At 34.6% G+C, this 20,995-nt stretch overlaps 3 protein-coding genes across 4 annotated transcripts; 2 read left to right on the top strand and 1 right to left on the bottom strand.

Moving 5' to 3' along the window:
• The first annotated feature begins 182 nt into the window (after positions 1-182).
• On the top strand, positions 183-9,479 carry LOC136810675 (alkylated DNA repair protein alkB homolog 8-like). 2 transcript variants are annotated; one of them, XM_067067248.1, is made up of 7 exons: positions 183-311; positions 537-609; positions 976-1,321; positions 4,450-4,686; positions 7,761-8,059; positions 8,499-8,562; positions 8,809-9,479. In XM_067067248.1, exons 4-7 carry the CDS (start codon positions 4,491-4,493, stop codon positions 9,132-9,134), a joined length of 885 nt encoding a protein of 294 aa, XP_066923349.1. In that variant the 5' UTR covers positions 183-311; positions 537-609; positions 976-1,321; positions 4,450-4,490; the 3' UTR covers positions 9,135-9,479. The 2 variants fall into 2 exon arrangements, with proteins under 2 accessions (XP_066923349.1, XP_066923348.1); XM_067067247.1 differs by having other exon boundaries at positions 972-1,321.
• Positions 9,480-10,758: 1,279 nt separating this feature from the next.
• LOC136810790 (uncharacterized) lies at positions 10,759-11,906 on the bottom strand. The gene is made up of 3 exons (XM_067067387.1): positions 11,844-11,906; positions 11,306-11,665; positions 10,759-11,125 (listed from the first exon to the last, which is right to left on the bottom strand). The coding sequence occupies exons 1-3, from the start codon at positions 11,881-11,883 to the stop codon at positions 10,944-10,946; spliced, it is 582 nt and encodes a 193-aa protein (XP_066923488.1). The 5' UTR covers positions 11,884-11,906; the 3' UTR covers positions 10,759-10,943.
• A 6,399-nt stretch (positions 11,907-18,305) lies between these two features.
• On the top strand, positions 18,306-19,533 carry LOC136810768 (uncharacterized). The gene is made up of 3 exons (XM_067067370.1): positions 18,306-18,321; positions 18,469-18,828; positions 19,253-19,533. The coding sequence occupies exons 1-3, from the start codon at positions 18,306-18,308 to the stop codon at positions 19,432-19,434; spliced, it is 558 nt and encodes a 185-aa protein (XP_066923471.1). The 3' UTR covers positions 19,435-19,533.
• The last annotated feature ends 1,462 nt before the right edge of the window (positions 19,534-20,995 follow it).

Genomic DNA, 20,995 nt, shown 5'->3' with positions numbered 1-20,995 from the left:
TTCCCAGCCAAGGAAACCATTATTTTTAAGTTCCAATTACAGAAGGGTTCGAGTTATAAAGCTTGACTTTTATTCTCAAGTCCCGTCAAGAAGAATCAGTCATAATCTAAACCTTTCTGAGGCCTTGACAAATTCAGATTCCCCTCTTCGATTTCGAACCAGGGAATGTCAACTGTATACCTTTCTACCCATCTTTTCAGGATGACAATTCTCGAATGTATGACAACCAACCACAATTACAAAGACAAACAGAAGCTGAACTTAGCCTGGATGAAATTAGGGAACGCGAAGCTGCTATCCAACAGTTAGAGGTGATAGAGATACTTCTCTTTATTGTGAGGAGAGCACAGATATCATATTCTTTTACACATTTAAGCTAACTGTTCACAGATTTCGAAGTCAAAGAGAATATCTACTTGGAATTGTATGAAAAATACCTGTATTGATTTAACTTCCAATGTTTTCCACTTCCCTTAAAATGAAGAATATTGACTTGCCACTGATATCATCGTTATTTTATCTTCTTTCTCTTTCAGTCTGATATTGCAGATGTAAATGAGATTTTCAAAGATTTGACCATCATGGTTCACGAACAAGGAGAAACTCTTGGTAAGGTTTTGTGTACTATAAACGCTCTGTGTATATTGAAAATATGAAGTGCATACATTTCCACTAGTAAGGATATAATATATCCCAAACGGCTAATCCGGTCATGGTAGAAAAGCGAAGCCGGGATGGTTTTTGAGTGCATTTTTTTCCATTTGATTTTTAATTTCCTAATTGGGCTAAAAGTGTTGGGTATTTTTCCCACCGGGGACGTTTTGGCCAGATTTTCATATAGATGGGTATCGCACGGGTTGTTTTTTTACAGATATCTCTGCTTTGACCTATTTTTTATTCAATAATTTAATGGTACATCCACATTTCGGATGAGTCTCAAACCAAATGCCAATCTATCGCTATTTTTCTAGACAGCATCGAAGCAAACGTTGGAACTGCTCTCACACATGTCCAAGATGGAAATGGTATTATAGCAAAAGCTGTTCGATACCAAAACAAAGCTCGGAAAAGGAAACTTATTCTTGCTATAATTCTTTTGATTTTGGTGATTGCATTAATCCTTATCATATACTTGACTGCTAAATGAGCCAGATTTGATGAAAAGATTCGCGGTGGATATGCCAAACATACCGCCAACTTGTTATGCATCAAGACTTTATGAAATAATATAGTTCAACTATCAACTGCTTTGCCGTGATTTTCTAGATCAGCATCCCTGTCAACGTGGCTTTGACTCTTGAAAAATGTTTCTAGGAGCTAGGTTTGTTATATTACCGATTAAATAGCTGAAGAAGTATGGAAGAAAACCAAAAGTAATATTCAAAGAATTCGACAACCACCACGATACTGTTGTCATTACATCTTCACGTATATTTTTTTATGAATTGATTTATGAAACAGTGAAAGCATCAAATTAACAAAAGTATTTATTGTGACCACAAAGCGGAACGAAGGTCATTTTGTGGCATAATTATCTCTTCATTACATCTCATTATGGATATCTCTTCATTTTGCAATAGATTTCATATAAATTGATTAACACAAGTGATTGAGAGTCGATGTTGTGGTGGTGGTTTAACTTGTTGTGCACTGACAAAATATAATATGGACAAATTTAAGTGCTGATGTAATTATAGCGATAATATCTGAATCTCAAACTCTGAGCATTTTACCTCATTGGTATACTGATATAAGTTATGAAACATATACTACACAATGAAAAAAAACTTTTACAAGTTTGAAATGAATTTCGAGTTTACTACTATATTTATCATCGACATTTTATATCATAATTTGTTACTGCGTTCTTATTTTTATTTAGATAAAATATATAAATATTTATCATGGTTGGATTCAATGATCACTAAGTATCTTGTATTTATGTACCCAGTGAGAGAGCGAGTAAGTGGAGCGAATGAATGAGCTAATAGCCCTAATATGGATTAATGGAGAACGAATGAATGATAGAATAAAGAACGAGAGTTAAGAAGTATCTTAAAATTTTAAAAATTTGAGACTTGTGATTCTTATAAAAAGAATTATTCGAATAAGAAAACTGTTCAGGAGAGATTCTTTGATCTTAGGAGGTCATGACTGTGAAGAAATTTCATTAAAATATTTATTCAATATAAAGTTATGATACAAAGTTAATAAGTGATTGACCCCAAAAAACAGCAAAAAACTGCAGAAGACAGCGTTTTTAGACGTCAATCAGCTTATAACTTTGTTTGATATCTTTTGACTGAATGATTATTTTTGAGAATTTCTTTCTCAGTGACAACGTTCGATGATCAAGGACACTTCAGTGAAAATGATAGTTATAGCACTTTTCTACAAGATCTTCATATTTTTCTTCTTCATTTTCATCTTCATTTTTAGAATTTTTTTAAAGATTTTTTTATTTCAAATTGTTCTACTCACTAATATCTTTCCAATGATACCAATTTTTTAAAGATTGAAGAATTCCTTCAAAAGTTATAGGTAAAAGAAAAAAGAGTACACACTTATCGTGAATAGACTTTAATCTCTTCTCTTCTAGATTGTGCTTGATCAACACTTTTCTTCTTTGGTTAGATGACGGATGACTTAAGTAGCAAGGCATGCTTACTCATGGCCACACCTGATGCCAGACTTTGGTCTCCATCTATCCGCACTCCATTAACTTCTCAACTTTCTTTATATTCACTTACCGCTTTCTCTACGCTAAATTTATATTTTTGTTGGTTGTCAATTTGTCTATTTATCGTTTTGGTTTAGTTTTATAAAAAAATTTTCATTCTTCTTGAGTTTGTTTTGTTGCTGTGCTGATTTGTCGGTTTTTGTCTTTGTCACGTTGAGTTGGTGATATGATTTCTTTTTTGGTTTAAATGTTTTTGACTTTTAGCTTAACATGCGTTGTTTATGAATTTTAATTAGCTTTTTCAGATATAATAAGAATCGCTCAAATACGCATATAATTTTGGTGATTTTTGGTGATTTGCTGAGCTTGAAAAAAAAATTCTTTTTCCAGTTCGAATTTTTCTGGATTTCGTTTTTTACAGGCTCAACCGTTTTCGAGCGTTCCAAGACAATGCTTAATTAATTTCAAAAAATCTCCTTGCTTTTTTAAATTAAGAATCATTAAAAATATGTATTCGATTTATGTAATTCTTATACAAATGTAATTCTATGAAAATGTGTATAAGACCATTTTAGGCCAATTTTTCCGGGCGGGAGGAGATTCCATGAGATTTTTCATGGCCCCCGTCACCGGGAGGGGGGCCAGGGGGCCATGCCCCCCCCCCCAATATTTTGCAAAGTAATATTTTTTACTTTAAAAAATCTTATATATACCGTTTAGAGGGATGAAATAAGGGTGAAAAGTCGAAAATTTTCTTTGTCACCCAACCATGGTAGGCGACATATTTTTTTGGCCCCCTCAATTCGATTAGCACCATGTTTTTGATACGATGTTGTTTTTTATATTATTAGGGGCCTTTAGCATCTAGGACGGCAGATTTGAAAAAGTACGACATGATTGAACAAAAAAAAGCCCTTACCATCTTTACTAGGGATTCATATCTGGATCACAACTAGATTCTATTCTTTTCATATCAATTTTCTCATGAGAATAGTGAATTCTAATAGGGTAATTTTAATGGACGTTTTTCAAATCTCAAGATGACTGCATTTAAAATTTTTCCATGTGATATTAAATCTAGATAAAATCGGATAAAATTTGCCATTTGATTTTAAGATTTACTTTACATTCTCATTCAAGTTGCCGTCCTAGATGCCAAAGTTCCATATTATCTTTTCCTTCAATCCAGGGAATAACATATTTATGATTTATAAGATAATATTTTTCTTCTTTCTCGTTACATCTTCATCTTCTCTCTTAATCATCTTCTTTTTTCAATAATGTGCTGCCGTTATCTCCTGTTATTGCTATGGTTACCAAAAATATTGTTTCAATTTTTTTGTGTTTTCTAAATTTTCTTTTGTGTCTTAAAGTTTCTTTATTATTTTGTGCTTTATCGGTTTTTCACAATCTCTCTTTGCGATATACTCTCCCTAGCTATGTTTCTTTTAGTTAAAATATAATATACACAGACACAGAACAGTTATCAATTCTTATGATTCGAAGTTAGACTCAGCTGTACCCTGTAGCTTCCTTTCATCAGATAAATAATGTAAAAAGGGAAGTCTATTTGTATTATACGCTTCTGATGTGTACAGTTTTGATCTCCTTCTTTTCTTCGTACTAACTAACCAGTAGCACAAATAGTTTTTTCAGGGGCGGACCAAAAACTTGTAAACTGAAAAAGGAACCCTAAGGTTTTTAAGTTGTTATAATTATGTTGTTTTTTCTTCTTCTATCAAAGCAAAATTTTTCTTTCAATCTCATAGATTCATTCAAAGAGAGGTTTTGAGGAAGATTTTAAGGCGAAATGGTGGATATGTGTAAAACCAAAGTCCACGATTTTGAGAAAAAATATGTGCACGATGTTTACGATCGCTTATCCGTAGAAGAATCAAGTATCGACAAAAGCAAGTGTAATTTACAGACCAGACGTGGGAAATGCTGGAGAAGAGTAATTCGCTTTTTGCAATCATTCCCGATGGATTCACTTATCGGCGATATTGGTAAGAACAATCAATTTTTCAATGAATTTTCTTAGAAGGGTAACACGCCCAGCTAGCACACAGCATTTTTTCGACGTTTATCTAACGTTTACAACGTCCACATAACGTTAGATGAGCGTTGAAACAACGTTGTGTGTCATCTGGGCGGTAAAGGGAGATTGCTAAAACACAGTTCTGTTTTGGTGTCTCTTTTTTACCATACATGCTTAGACTTTGGTAATATCATAACACCCCTGTGTCACAGATCCGGTAGTACCCCCTATACCAACTGGAAGATTTGGCTACAATTCGTCCCGGCGGGAAAAGTATCCTACAATTTCAGCCTCACTGGAAGATTGACTTTGTTTTTATCCCCATTTGAAATTGAATGGAAGAATTGCACTCTAAAACCATCCCTAATGGATTTTTTGACAAAAACAATAGAATTTCTGTCCCCATCGGGATTTCAGCAGAAATTTTAATCTCAACTGTGGCCAAGGCTGTGAGACAAGGGTATTCATTCTGCGCACATCACGCTCTGGGATTTCGCGAATGTGTCACTCTAACCTGGTTTGGCTGAACGCCAAAACAATCCAAAACCGCGTTGTTTTATATTTAAAATGAGAGTGATTTTGGTCTGATTGATTTGCTTTAGCGCCAATCACTGTGCTCAAAAGTTCATTTGATATTCATCCAAAATCTAGATGAAATAAAAATACAAAAATGCACTGCCAAAGTGGGCAGATTTTCACACGGAACCACGGCCTTTAGAGTGCATACGTGCCATGCACGGGGTCAAGATTTTGATTACTTTTCTGCCCTTTTCTGGTATTGATAAAATTTGAATGGTTAGCACCAAGTCGCACTTTAAGCTGAAAAACATGACGTGTTGGACTAAGTCTGAGTGAGTCTTTTTAACCAGGTAAGGTAATGTGGAAGAGCTAAATGTCTTTTTTTATTGGTTTAAATAATCTCCTTATTAGGGGTTTCGAAATCTATTTTGATAACGGAGTAGAGATAGCGATTCAGTATAAAATTCATTTTCTTACAAATGAGTTTGAGAGTTCCATTTACTTTTGAAAATTTTGCAGAGATGATTTTTTGACAGGTCGTTTCCCCGTCGTTTCAGTGGGGAAAGAATTCGCAACTGGTCCTATGACCCCCTATGACACCAAAAAATGCTATACGACAGAGTAAGAAGTAGAAAACCAAGGTCAATCTGTAACGTTTTCAGAGTTAACTTACCAAAAATATACTTCTTTGTGTAATAAGGTGTTTTATCATTTAGCATTTTAACATTTAGATGTATGGTTGGTTCTTTTAAAATACTTGGTTACAAAAATAGAACTAAACTATCAATGGGCTACACTGTGTAAACTCAATGTTGCAAAATATTTTCGCAGTTCATTGACACAGTAGACCACTGTTCCAATAAAAACTCAAGTGTAGCAAATAAAAGCTATTTTATGGTAAACGTTTTGATTTTCTTCTCTAATTCTTTTCGCAGTATAGGACTACACTTTTTATCTTTTATAAGAACAATGAGGCTTAAAATCGCCAAAAAGTAAGAACCGTTTAAGAAAAATGCTGATCCTGAAGTAGCGCAATTTCAGACAATTTAAGGGTCAAAGTAGTAGAAATTGGGTAAAAAGCCTAAAATACCTCAAATTCACCCCATTGTTAATAAGAACAGGATAAGAACAACTTGAGGCTCAAAGTGTCAAAAAATAAGAACAGCCGAGCCTCAGCAAAATTTTACTGGTTCTTGTAAAAAGAAAAGAGTGATTTTATTTGGTATCTTCAAAATCACGGTTTTTAGATAGAAACATAGATAGAGATAGGTGATAAAATCTTATCTGCTAACTTGCAATAAAATTTCTTCCCTAAAACCTCGTTTTCATTTTATGCTTTTCCCACTTTATTCAGTTTAAAAACTTAAAAGATAGCTTGTTTCGAAATCATTGCAATGTTTATTATCAATTTTGTTCCGTTTTATTATTTTTCATACTTCTCTATATCTATTGCATTCGTCAGAATATATTGGATTCTTGAGGATAAGCATAAGGTGTTTGAATTGTATTCCAAGTAATTTGTATTTTCATTACAGATATCTTATATAAAACACTAGATCAAGCTACTCTGTATTTCCCAAGCAACGGCAGTTGAAGCAAAATAATCCACCATCTTTGCTGAAAGTCATCCATAACAGACCATAATAGGCAATTTGTTCAGTCTACTTATTAAAGATGGTGGATTGTTAGCTTTGGCTAGAGACGAAGAAGCTACATTTAGTGTTTTAAATAAACTATCTGTGATTTTCATCTTTACCTTGATTGAGAATTTATTAAACCCTAAGATAGACTCCCCTGTGAAAAATCCAAATTATTCACCCAAACATAATTTGTCACTTAGTCAGTCGAAGACTTTTTCTTTGGGTTGGCAGGATAAAAACAACACCAGCAAAAGAATTAGAAATTTGATGCTGACTACGAGTCTACTCGTAGTAGAGGGCGCTCAAAATACCATTAGTACATAAAAGGGCTATAACTTTTGATTCAATAACCTTAAAGGCATTTGGAGACAACTGGAGCCCCTGAAAGTCAAACTTTCGATGAAAATCCAAGAGATCAATATTTCAATTTCTGAAAAAGGCTCGGCAGTGAACTTGTATTTGCTCTAAAGGCCATGGTCCCGTTAGGGGATCCGTCCAGGTTAGTGCACCGTTTTGACTTTTTCATCCAGATTTGAGATGAATATTAATTGAGCTTTTAATTTCGGAGATTGGCTAAGCCAAACAAGAACCGCACCAAAATCAAGCGATCATAAGACCATGTTCGCACGTTACAATTCTGTTTCGCTCCGAAACGAAATGAAGCCATCCTATTGGTTAGAGGTGACATAAAACTTGAATGTAACCAATAGAATGGATTCATCTTGTTTCGGAGCGAAACGGAATCGTTACACGTGCGAGCATGGTCTAAGACAGCGTTGGACATTTAAACATTCACGTTTATGTGTCGGGTTGTAGGGGTTTCTTGTAGTCACTTTAGGATTTGATTGATTTTAGATGTGTATTCAAATTCAAATTCTACTAGGCTTTGGAGATGGAAGATTTCTTGACGAATCACAAGCCAACATTTTCGGAATCGAAAGGTGTATCCATTTATGTGAAGAAGCGAAAAAATCTAACGACAATATTGAAACAATAGGCAGTGACGTCACACAGTTACCATTTCGTTCGAATCTTTTTGACGGTTTGATATGCGTCGCTGTTTTGCATCACCTTGCTACTAAGAGACGAAGAATAAACGCGTTCAAAGAATTGGGCCGTGTGATGAGGGTCGGTGGACAGCTTTTGTTTACTGTATGTGCTATGGGTGACTACCAAGATCAGGTATTTTTTAACAAACGAAGTTGTTTGATTGCTTGATATTGTTTTTCGTTTGCGTGAGAAAATTGATGATAAGTCCTCTGCTTTTACTCTTAAACCTTTTAAATTAATCTAAAAGTTTTCTAGATAAGAGGGTTCTAGATAACCACTGGGTCACAAAGATTGCGCCATCCCTACTGGATTTTTTTGACCTGAGAACAATAAAATTCTATCTACATTGGGATGTTTCTATAAAAATTCTCATTCCCTGTGGAAATTTCCACCAGGGCTGTGAGACAGAGGTGTATCCTCAAAGATAAAGTATTTTGAACCATTTGCTCATTTTCCAGTACCGGTTTGTACTAAAGTCTGTCTCTGTCTGAGAAATTATTTAAAAGTAAACCACATAATTTAGCAAGGCCATCAATTGCTTCAAAATGACTTAAACTTTCTTAAATTTTAGTACGGTGGATGTGACGTTTTGATTCCTACTTCTCGAGTTCACCAAGAAGACTGCACCAAAGAAAGTGAAGTCGAATTCGCTTTATTTTTCTTCAATTCACATCTTCTCCTATAAGCTATTACGACGATTCTTTAACAGACTTCTTTCTGGGTTTTATCAGGTCTTATGTCACAGATCTACAGGGACCCCAGCCACATTAGAAAATTTGACAAAAATTTCGTCCCAAGTAGGAAAATACCCTGAGCTTTTGCCCCACTGGGGAAATAGGGATTTCTCTTCCACTTTGTAATTTAAATTCTCTTTTTCACAGCCAACAAAAACAATACATCTCCGAACACAGATGCTATTCTCAAGAAAAATACACCAATAGGATCGCTAATCAGTGAAACAAAAGAAAAACTTTGTTCCAACATCTTCCCAGAAATACAATCATGGTTGAAAAATAGAGGAAAAGATAAAATAACACATAACTTGGGAATTAACCGGAAAACTGACATTGAGGAAGAGCAGAAATATTACCATATTTTTACTCAGAAAGAAATAACGGATATTCTAGAATCAGTTGGAAATCTCGAAGTGACAGAGACACAGCATTATAAAGGTAGCTGGGTTTATATAGTGACTAAAACATCTTAACTCACATTGTTCAGAGTTTTTAAAAGCTCGGTTCATTATACAGTGTGTCTGGAAAACAGAAATTATAATCCATATACTTTATAAATCGGGGATTTCACTCGGGGGGGGGGGCACTGACCTTGACGGCGGACGGGGACGTGCCGCGGGAGTTTGAAAAGTTGGCACTGTCAGATATGAATGTTTGGTAAATTTGGGACCCTGTCGGAAAGAAAATCGAAAAAAAATGACTAAATGTAGACAAAAGATGGAAAAACTTTCTAATTTCCACCCTGAAAATTGTCCAAAATAACCAAAAGACGACCCTGTCAGGTACAAATGTTAAAAATTAGTAAATTTGGGACCCTGTCAGATCCCAGCTGGCACATAACGTTGTTTCAACGTTTATCTAACGTTCACAACGTCCATTTAACGTTATTTAAACGTTAAAACAACGTTGTGTGCCAGCTGGGATATCTTCAGAGCCTAAAAAAGGGGCCCTGACCAGTGGCACGTCACCGTTCCCAATATCGCCCGAGTGCCCCGACCAGGGATTTTCAATACCTAATCATCCAAATTGTTTTTCATAAAGTAATTTCATTAAGTTTGAGAATAGAAAATATATTGATTTTTAAACATAAGGAATTCCATTTTATTTCAACCGTTCTAAGCTCTAGCGATATTACAAGAATTTTAAACCACCCAAAATCTATTTCCGTTTATTTTCTCGACACACTAAAATCCTCCGAACCATGTCCATTGTAGATTTGATTTAAATCCGTATTTGCAATTTTGGAGATAGTAATCTTCATCCATAACGTTGAAACTAAATTATCAGATCAGATTGGTTCTCCTTCAGGTCTTTCTTCTTTAATATTTTGATTTAGGTCGTGTTCAGACCAAGGTTTAAAGCAATTAGGTCTACATGTTTCTTTTATATTCCTTTTGTATTTAACGGCACGCTTCTCATTAGTTAAACCAAAGTTTAAAAAGGAATCACCCTCTGGTTTAAAAAAAAGGTTTTTACGATTTCGTTACAGTTTTCTGAATAGACGAAATCAGAATTCGCTAGTGAAAAACATGCTCCTATTCTAAATGAAGAAAAAAGAACGTGAAATTTATGACTTAGAGACGCTCGGAGCATCTCTAGCAGTAATGACTTCAACGAACACGAATTAGTGTTTTGCAGAGGGATTCCCTGAGATTTTTTTTGTTTCAAAGTATCTCAAGAGAGAAGATGACATGATTTCAAGTTAGGAAAGGAGATTCCTCCAGATCGCCAATCGATGATGACAAAAGAAAAGTGATTATAATTGAATTCCCATATAAAAAAGTATTACTTAAACCTTAGACTTAAACTTTCAGGTCTGAACACGACCTTAGTCATGGACCATTAGAAGGTATTGCTAATTATGCTCACTACTAAATTGTATTATAATTTTTTAACAAAACAATTTGTAAATCAATTTTAATTTTTTAACCAATTTATTGTAACAATGATTTTTTTTAATTGTATTTTTGTACATTAATCGGTAATCACTAGAATTTTTAATATTTTTTAACCCCAATCAGAATAAGCAGTTGTTTTTTTCGATCCCTTCCAAAACTTGAAGATAACCTGGGTAACGATGTGACAGTAAGTTTCGATTTATCCTGAGTATATATTATTTTCAAAATACGATCAACGCTTTCAAAGAAAAAAATAATATGATAATCACATGAAATAAATTCAAAAGATTATAGAAATTTAACAAACAAAAAATATAAGACTATTATAACGTGTGTCCAGTAGCATTTCCAGTTCCAAGGTTTCATTACGTTATCCTTTCGGATTTACCAGTCTTTCGCAACAGCTCTTCTGACACAAACAGAAAATTTGTTGTTGAAATATTGATGTGAAGGACATTGTCTGCAGTAAGCGATTCCATTCGAACATTGAACGTAATATTGCGGTTTGTCATTTCTCAAGCGGAATAAAACGCCGTTTGGCTTCCATTTGCACAAGTAGGAGGGGCCTAGTAGAAATAACGTAATATTTTCGTTATTAACTAAATTGAGAAACTAACTTTGCAAAACAACCCCGTATCATTTTGTAGTAAAACATCTCATTAAGTGAAATATAAAAGACCCTCTACCTCTACTCAACACCAAAGATTATCATGCTGTTGCCATATAAGCAAAAAAGTTCTACTTACAGTGAATATCATGAGGAAGTTGTTCGATTTTCTCAGTTGTTGTGGAGGTGGTCGCAGTAGGGGTCGTTGTCGTCGTTGTCGTGTCTTTGTTGAAATGGTGAACTTCATCTCCATGGTGACCATGCTTGTTAAAGTGTCCGAATTTCTTGCTGCCACGTTGATCTCGGACACAAACATTATGTTGATTGTTAAAGATGGTACCATGTGGACAGTTCAAACAAATAGCGTTGCCATGACTGCATTGTACGAAAACAGGCGCCAATTTATCGCTCAATCTGAAGGTTGCACCGTGTGGTTTCCATTTGCAAAGACTTGATGGACAATCGTTGTAAGGTTCGTAAAATGAGGAGGCTGAACAAACTGAAAAATGAAAACAAATCTCATGCTTAGAAAATTTACATCGAACTGTCTGTACACTTAAGACTGTTTGTACAGTAGCAGATCAAAAGTTTTCTTGCAAGAGGGTAGAAAAATAAAGAAAACAAGTCTTAGAAGGTGTTTTAGATAAAAATCCAGAATTTCTCGAAGAACCACTCACCAGCGAAAAGAGCCATTGTGAGAACAATCATTGTCTTCATTTTGAGTTATTTTTCACTTGTTGAAGTTTGCTTCAGAAGTAACTTTGGATTGTGAATGATTTTCCACTGAATCTACACCAGTATTTATACAGTTTCAATTGATTACGCAATCATTGTGGTACCCAACATAAATAATTAGACGCGGTGAACTTTTAGATTGCTCGCAACACATTGATAAATTATGAAAGTGGGCGCCCGTACTTAATTGGCCTAAAATGCTTCCCAAGCAACAAAGTCATTTAACTTCCTATTGTTTTTTTAATGGTGGTGCTTAACTGTCTTACTGACCCCATACCCAAGATTTTGAATCTCATTAGAGGTCATGGATTTGGTTGTAAATGTCTCTCTACAAGATGACTGGAAACCCCTGCTTTTTGCATTTTTTTAACCTTAGGTTCGTTTCTAGGGGGTATAACGTTGCTTGACGCAATAAACCCCCCTTCTCATAGACACAGTAGGATTTTTTGAGTAAGTAGGGATAAAAAGAACGGAGTGATGAGGATTGATATTCTCATATTTTTTTATGGCTGGGGATTTCAATTCTTTTGTTTCTAAGTCAGAAAATTCATTGGGGATGGGAAAAATATAAATTTTCCACCGGGGGGATGATATTTTGGCCAATTTCTCTAGTGGGAAGGGGTCCCAGAGGGTCTGTGAGAAGGGGGTGTAATAATGCTATGGGAAGATTTTGAACCAGCAAGGTTCACAGTATTGCCTAAAGACAAGAAATTCATTATTTTCTTCCTTATTTTTTCATATCTACTTATTTTTCAAAATTTTCGAAGTTTATTCAAAAGGTGCATTATTTGCCGAGATTATTTGAGAAACAAACAGAAAATTAAAGTTACTGTTATAAATTTCGTTAATTCGAACTCGAAGTCAAACGTGAAGTCCAATCTGTTGAAATTAAAGAGAGATTAGATTTCTAAGAAAATGCTTAAGTGGGTTTCTCTCGACGGGAACTGGGAGTAAGTTTGAAGAATCCGCTATAAGAGCACATTCAATTCGAGTAGTACATGCTTTTTTTAAGAAACACACTTTTAAGAAACCTGAGGCTCAGGATGCTTAAAAACTAAAAAACATCTAAGAAACATGCCGAGGCTGAGAATGAGAAAATAACAAATTTTTTTAATTCGTTTTTTAAGAACCTTCCAATCAAAACTGACTATGGCTGATTATTTCAAAAAGTTTAGAAACATTTAAGGCTCAAAAGGCTGGATTTCTTAAGAAACATTGAGGCTGCTTGGTAAAACTAATTTATCAAAAAGAAAAACGTGTACATTCATCCAATCAACATATTTTTCAATTGAACACGAGGCGAGTAATGCAGAAAAGAACTGGAAAATGTCTTTAAATTGCACACGTGTATTAAATCTGATAATTTATTAGGTTGAATAATCACACTATACAGGTAAATTGTATAAATTAGACCACAAATTACTAACATATGGTGATATATAGGGTGTCATTAAATATTGCATTTCTTCAAACATTACTTCCTTTGGCTGCATCAAAGTCGTAGTCCGGGGTATCAAGCTTTCGGAAGTAAAAGCGCAAACTAAACAAACTAAGTGTAAAATTGTAAAATATTAAGTCTTTAAACTCTTTTCAGTTTTCAATTTTCTTATTGAAATCTTTACCGGTTGAATTACTACTTGAATTAAATAGTTTGGTCCTGTTCGTCCTGCTTCTTAGAAAAAGTAAATCAAGGTCATTGGCAGTTAGTCATTTTTTCATCGTGGAGCAAACTCTACCTTGCTGATAACAAACGCATTAAAGTCATACTTCTTATATTGATGTTGACAGTTTCTTGCATTCATGGTAAATCTCCCGGTGTTTGTGATTTTGATATTGTTGAGATCACTTTTGATCTCGGATGCAATTGGTAAACATACCTTTTGGATAAGAACATCCAAAATTGAATCTAAAGTTTTTGACTTTTTAAATTTTAAGCCTAAAAATATTCTTAAAATGTTCTTATTTTTCATCACCTTGTGGATATTTTTTTTCCATTTTTGTAGAAACGGGCTGTTTTTAACTTATTCTTGATTTTTTGGCAATGGAAGGTATAGTTTTATTTTATAAAAAACGTGCAATTTACAGATGGTTTGTCGTTCGTATTTTCTATAACTGTAGTTCGGTTGTGTTTGTTGAACGTACTGCCATTCTTTCGTTGACTCTTTCTCTCATTTCGAGCATTCTTTGCTCTTGAAAATACTTCTTAGTGTTTAACTTAGGGTACAGTAACATACGGATAGCTTTTTGTCCATAAATCATAAACCAAAAAACCAAAGTATTGATTACAATCGTTAAATTCTGATACAGTTCCTTCTCGACTGGTTGCTGAAAATTTCCAATGGCAAACATTACAATCAGCATAATGATAGATGCAAAGGAAGCATACACCAAAGACATTCCATCGTTCATGACACTCGGTAAATGTCGTCCACGAAACGCTTGAATGAAACAAGCGAACTGTATCACCATGATGAAACCAAGAACAACATTAACATGGAAGCTTGTATCACAAAAATGCATTCTTTCCATCAACACCATGTCTAATTGAGAGGTTAATGGACTTTTCACTACATGACCAACGATAAGCAATGCAACTACAATAAGCGCTGACGACAAAACTGTACAAATTTGTAATGTCACTGTCTTTTTCGCCTCTTTTAAAGTGATAGGGACTTTACTCAAAAATGCTTGTAGCAATTTTTGTGATTTGACAAACATGAAGCTCATGTTAAGAGAATTAATGACGGTCGCCAAAGAAACTCGAATGATGCATATCGCCTCTGATGGAACAAACAATTGAGGAAAAACAGATGAAATAAATGCCATGGCAATTATAATCAAATGGATTGTAGATGTTGTAAAGTCAGAGCTGGCAACGACCGGAGTTTCCTTTTTTTTTATAAATACACCAAGTGTAAACATTGAGGTAATGAACCCAAAAACTGATAAGGCGACTGTCGCTTGAAATAAAACCATATTCATGATTCCGGGATAGACATCTCGATAAGGGTCAATACATTCAGTGCGGTATCCATTATCGATGCTGAACTTCCCACTACATGGTATACATCCATCATCACCAACAGTTGACTTGTAGTGATTGATGGGACATAAAACACATCGATATCCATAACCTCCGGCTACTTCTCCATAATTCTTGTATTTTCCTGGTCCACAATTTACAACAGGGCATTTATTGCCTGGTGATTTAATATCTTCAATTGAGCCATCAACAAAGCGACCGTCATCAGTTCTGTTAAGGCTAAAAGCGCCATTAGAATCTGATCTATCCGATTTGTAGTTGTTGGAAACCTGTTTAAAAACCCCTGATGCGTAAAAAAACATTTGAATTGATTCTGATTTAAATCTAATAAGTAGATTTAAAATACGGTAAAATGCAAAACGATTTAGATAACTTTGCCAAATAGTTTCGTAATATATATAGTCATCTGAATTCATTAGCTCTGTGTTTTTAAATGCCATTTCTGGATCAGAAGCTAAAAGTTCCCAATGGTGTCTCTGCACGTTATTGATAACAATGAAATCGTCCGGTAATTGTTCAATATCCCCGTAAAATTCCAAGTGAGCAAAATAGTTAAAAAAGTCATGTACAAGAATTCTCATCCCAGAAATATTGTTTTGAATACCTTTTAAACACCTTAAGGCTAAATGTGAAATAACATTATCTCCAAATAATATGATGTTTGGATTTTTATGGCCTTGAAAAATAGAAATATTGAAGATATTGACCCCTACAATATCATCTATTTCGATATGAAGGAATCGTACACATTTCTTTTGGCTGGCAAAGAAGTTGATACTTTCCTGGTAGTATGCCCGATACAAGTTCCTTTGTATCTCTTCAAATTTGTAAGTCACTAAAACTAAGAATATCTCTTTTAACTCCAATGTTTCTATAACCTCTGATAGATAATTTGTATATTTGGAAAACATATCTGATGAAAATGCTCCTTGCGGAAGATCATTAAATCCAATATCATGAACATATGTCTTTGTGAATGAAAATGCGTTTTTGACAAATGATGTCATTTGAGGTGATAAAAAGGTATAAATGACAAATACTAAAGATTCATCCAGATGCCGAACAGGAATGAAATAGTCTACTGACTTTGTTGAGTTCACCGATAAGATTAAATCAATAACGGTTGATGTTAGCTGGTCAAAATCATTACATATATCAATCGGTATATATTCAATAGCACCATGTATCTCATTTTCTAGAAAATAAGTAAGGTTGAAAGTTGCCCTATTTTGATATACCATTTCTTCGTAATGTCTTTTTTTTGTTCTTAATAAATCTTGCTCTACCAGCTTCTCCAATACATTGCTATAGCTTTGCGCATCTTGATATCTTTGCAATGTCGTGTTCACCGAACTATCATTTTTGCAAATAGAGAAAATTCCAACTTGGTAGAAATTTATTGCAACTATTTCTATTGGTAAAACTGCAAATAAGACCAACCAAACAAACTGCATATTTTAATCGCTTTTATAAGAGAAATGATTATTTTTCATATATACCAAACCCGTGACCCAGACATTACATGTTTCAATCAAACTTTATTTTCCAATGTGTCACACTAGGTAAAGAAAAGAATTTATTTTCAATTTTTATTACATTAATCTCTCAGTCGAGGGGACTGATAATCGATTCATTTTGGAAATTCTTTCTTTGTGAGCGCCATATTTTGGGTGGTAACTAAGACAAAACCTAAACATAAGCCTATTCCATTTTTATTACCCCGGACTTAGTTTGAACAGATCAACTTTAAAAAACCTCAGGAGGAGCAGCATTGTAAGGGTAGGCTGCTGGCATCCACTAACAGATTCGTGCTCCTTATAGATACTACCTGGGGTTTTGTAGAGGTCTGCGATTTAGACTATTGTAAGGGTTGAAAAATCAGAAAATTAAGTCTCACTTACATTAAGGGTTGGAAAATTAGAAACATTTCAACTTTTGCCCCTAGTACCCCCCTCCCCCCTGGATTCCGATGAAATGAAGGATTCAACCGATGCGTGAGAAGTCAGCCGAGGGATTTTCCACTGGAATAGCCCCTAGGGTTGATATATTGCTGGATCACAGAGGTGATGGTGTTAGATAGCTGAATATTTTTTTCAAAAAGACCCATGTTAGATAACTGACTACTTCTTGTACTCTCCTCCAAATTTAAACGAGTTTAAAACTTTACATTATATTGATAACTGACTACTCTGTACTTTATGACTATTTTTCTCAAAATAATCGTATTTAAATAACTGACTACTTTGTGGATACTCCCTCTAATTTATTCGAAATATCAGCCTTGAGTTGTTTTGATTTAACTTTCAGCGGGTTCCATCAAGATGTCCTAAAGGTTTTGTAGTTATCATTAGGCCATTTATTTGCATGAAAGACTACCATTGACCTTCAAATAATAGTTTATTAAACTTTAATATTGGGCACTGAAAAAGACCTAAGTAGGAATATGTTAATTAAAGTGTAAAATAAGGCGAAATTTTAAAGGCGTCATATAGCCCTAAAGTATAAACAAAATCTAAACAATATCTTCCATCATTTACCCAATAGGAACTTTTCCTAGGATCACATAAACATTTTTTCTAGCACCTGGGGGGAGGGTTAGTAGTACCCCTAGTAGTTTGCGAGGTGACGGGCATGTTCGAGCCTAAGTTCAAAAATGGACCCTTTGAATTTCATAGTTATTGTGAACCTTTGAGAAACTATTTTTCCAATTTTAAGCTCACATTTACCAGATTATATGACACTTTGAGGGATTTGATTTTTGATATTTCGAGACTCATTTGCTAATTTATCGTTTTTGTACCCCTTTGAGAGACTTTCGAGGGTTTAAAAACGGGACCCTTATGGCTCGCACATACACGACACCCATTTCACCCCCTTGTTTCTAGAACACTATTATATTGTAATTAAATCTATTGCGGTCGACCAAAAATTTAAATGTGCAGGATCATTAAAAATTGCAAGACATCGCAATTTGGGGTCATAAATTTTGTTTGGGGTTTACAAGGAAGTCATTTCATTTGGCTCGGTCCATTAAATTGACACCCACTTTTATCAATTGTCCGTATGTTGGATATAATTTTTAAAACCACATCTAATTAAATTCATTAGGGTTCTAAAAGGATTTAAGGCCAATTAAGTACGTGTGTCCACTTTCATAATTTATCAATGTGTTGCGAGCAATCTAAAAGTTCACCGCGTCTAATTATTTATGTTGGGTACCACAATGATTGCGTAATCAATTGAAACTGTATAAATACTGAGGTAAATTCAGTGGAAAATCATTCAAAATCCAAAGTTACTTCTGAAGCAAACTTCAACAAGTGAAAAACAACTCAAAATGAAGACAATGATTGTTCTCACAATGGCCCTTTTCGCTGGCAAGTTTTTCAATTTTTAATTTTAAGTTAAACCTTTGAAACTTGTTCTTCTTTATTTTTTACACTCTTACGAGATAACTTTTAGTCTGCCATTTTACAGTGTTTAGTGTGGATTTTCTATGAATGAGATTTGTTTTCATTTTTCAGTTTGTTCAGCCTCCTCATTTTACGAACCTTACAACGATTGTCCATCAAGTCTTTGCAAATGGAAACCACACGGTGCAACCTTCAGATTGAGCGATAAATTGGCGCCTGTTTTCGTACAATGCAGTCATGGCAACGCTATTTGTTTGAACTGTCCACATGGTACCATCTTTAACAATCAACATAATGTTTGTGTCCGAGATCAACGTGGCAGCAAGAAATTCGGACACTTTAACAAGCATGGTCACCATGGAGATGAAGTTCACCATTTCAACAAAGACACGACAACGATGACAACGACCCCTACTGCGACCACCTCCACAACAACTGAGAAAATCGAACAACTTCCTCACGATATTCACTGTAAGTAGAACGTCTTTCTGTTTATGACCATTGAAGAAACATTAAAGGTTGTGTTTTGAATAATAAGACTGAGCTCATATGCTAACTCATCAATTTTAAATCAAAAATCTTTTTCACATCGAATTGACACGGATGTGGAGCAATACTGGTTGGAAAGAAGGAAATAAAATCAATTTTGTTTATTCAGCAAGAAATCGAACAAATTGTAGCAATAGGAGACACCGGTCTAATATAAAACATGTGCCTGACATGAAACGAAAACATTTTGAGAAAGCATTTCTATAATTTGACTTTATTTCGATTTCTTTGGTTATTTCATATACAAAAATAATCCTTCATCTGATCCGATAGAGTGCAAGCACTGTTTAATCATTGTTTTAAAATGGTTCACATTCTTTTGAAAATATTTCGTCATTTCTACCAGGTCCCTCCTACTTGTGCAAATGGAAGCCAAACGGCGCTTTATTCCGCTTGAGAAATGACAAACCACAATATTACGTTCAATGTTCGAATGGAATCGCTTACTGTAGACAATGTCCTTCACATCAATATTTCAACAACAAATTTTCTGTTTGTGTCAGAAGAACTGTCGCTAAAGACTGGTAAATTGGAAAACACGGAGCTGAAAATGCGACCGGACACATTTCTTTCAACTTTGTACTTTATATTTTTTAAGTTTCCATAGCCTTTTGAATTTATTCATAATTCTTCAACTTCTTTACGTAGACTGTACTTTAATGGTATGAAATAATTATACTATCGCAAACTAAAAGTTAGCACATTAGCAGGTTATTCTTAGTGGGTTTATAATAAAGGGAGGGGGAAACCTAACACAAACATATGCAAAAGAGAGTGCAGGGGGCACTTTCGTCGGTGAAAATTCCTATCCTATAATCGTTTTCTCGCTTAAAAAAAGACGGAATAAGATTGTCTGGGTAAAGTCGTTGAAAAGTTCGGTCGGGGAAACGTTCTTCAGAGATTCGTTTATCGGGGAAATTCAACGGGAAAAAATTCGTCGAAAAACAATCCGGCTGCCAGAAATGTCCCTTTTAGGATACCGAACAGATGCATCTTAAAGAATCGGTTGGTTCCTTGGGTGCAGAAACAGATGGAGGATCAATTTTTCCAAAGTTTTCACAACAATTTTCGAAAACTGTGTCACGTGTAGGATCCAATTTGTAACATTACACTATCTGTAATTGACGCCCTTTTGTGCAAGATTATGGATTCAAGCACTACAAGATAGAAGCGAAGGATCAGTTTGTTCAGTGACCGAAAATGTCACTTTTAAAGGTTTTATTTTTACATAAATGTTCCCGTTTCATATCAGACACATATTTCATATCAGGACCAGTGTCTTCCTATTGTTATACTAGCCATAATTTTCATTAAAGTGCCACCGCAAAAGAACGATCAAATAAGTTGTTGAATTTGGAAAGAAATGTTACTTACTTCTGTTAGAATGGCATCTCATCTGAAGCAAAATTTAGTCTACAAATATTAGCAATTTGTGTCCATCTCATACATATCTTTTTACAGAGATAAAATAATGTTATTTATATCTGTTTTTTTGTCATCTCCTCTTTTATTACCAAAATAATGGTTTGTTTATATCATACTAAACGCTACTTTACTAAACAGCCATTTTACTGTAATAGTCAAACGACAAGTTTTTGAAAGGATAAAAATTTCTAATTTACGTTGCTCAGAGCGGTTAATAACTACTTGTGGTTTAAATAGGGAATTTCCCAACAAAAAAAGGAATTTCCCTTAATTCGACTCCCTGAGGTAATAAAAAATAACATATAGAGCTTTGAAAATGGTTAATCAGATCAAAACAAATCCGGAAAGGTGTTTTTAATGATGATAAAACAATAGAAATACAGTCAAGCTAAGAATGTTACCGGTACACTATTTAACCGGAACTAAAATACTGAAAAACGCGCGCAAAATTATGAGATGTTTGCCCAACTTCCTTATGCGTGAAGCTATGAATGCCATCCTCGGAAGCTTTAGGCTTCCTGCGGTGGCAACTATTACAAGTACCCTGAATTACAAAACTTGTTTCAAAAACATGTCTCTCTTCTTCTGATAATTCTTTGAAAATATTACTTCCAAAAATCTCTTGAAACTCTGTGTCGCTATTTCTTCTCACAAAGGTACCACA

The sequence above is a fragment of the Clytia hemisphaerica genome, unplaced genomic scaffold, assembly GCF_902728285.1.
Source record: "Clytia hemisphaerica strain Z4C2 unplaced genomic scaffold, Clytia hemisphaerica genome assembly, whole genome shotgun sequence".
Lineage (NCBI taxonomy): Eukaryota > Metazoa > Cnidaria > Hydrozoa > Leptothecata > Clytiidae > Clytia > Clytia hemisphaerica.
This window is presented reverse-complemented; position numbering and strand designations above follow the sequence as displayed.

What these genes read in the sequence shown, in the direction of transcription:
- LOC136810790 (XM_067067387.1), bottom strand. Translation starts at nt 11,883, where the DNA reads ATGAAGACAATGATTGTTCTCACAATGGCTCTTTTCGCTG. An exon ending in CACAATGGCTCTTTTCGCTG is followed by an intron (nt 11,666 to 11,843) that starts GTGAGTGGTTCT and finishes TTCATTTTTCAG; the next exon opens with TTTGTTCAGCCTCCTCATTT. An exon ending in ACTTCCTCATGATATTCACT is followed by an intron (nt 11,126 to 11,305) that starts GTAAGTAGAACT and finishes TATTTCTACTAG; the next exon opens with GCCCCTCCTACTTGTGCAAA.
- LOC136810675 (XM_067067248.1), top strand. Translation starts at nt 4,491, where the DNA reads ATGGTGGATATGTGTAAAACCAAAGTCCACGATTTTGAGAAAAAATAT. An exon ending in TTCACTTATCGGCGATATTG is followed by an intron (nt 4,687 to 7,760) that starts GTAAGAACAATC and finishes AAATTCTACTAG; the next exon opens with GCTTTGGAGATGGAAGATTT. An exon ending in TGGGTGACTACCAAGATCAG is followed by an intron (nt 8,060 to 8,498) that starts GTATTTTTTAAC and finishes CTTAAATTTTAG; the next exon opens with TACGGTGGATGTGACGTTTT.
- LOC136810768 (XM_067067370.1), top strand. An exon ending in ACTTCCTCACGATATTCACT is followed by an intron (nt 18,829 to 19,252) that starts GTAAGTAGAACG and finishes CATTTCTACCAG; the next exon opens with GTCCCTCCTACTTGTGCAAA.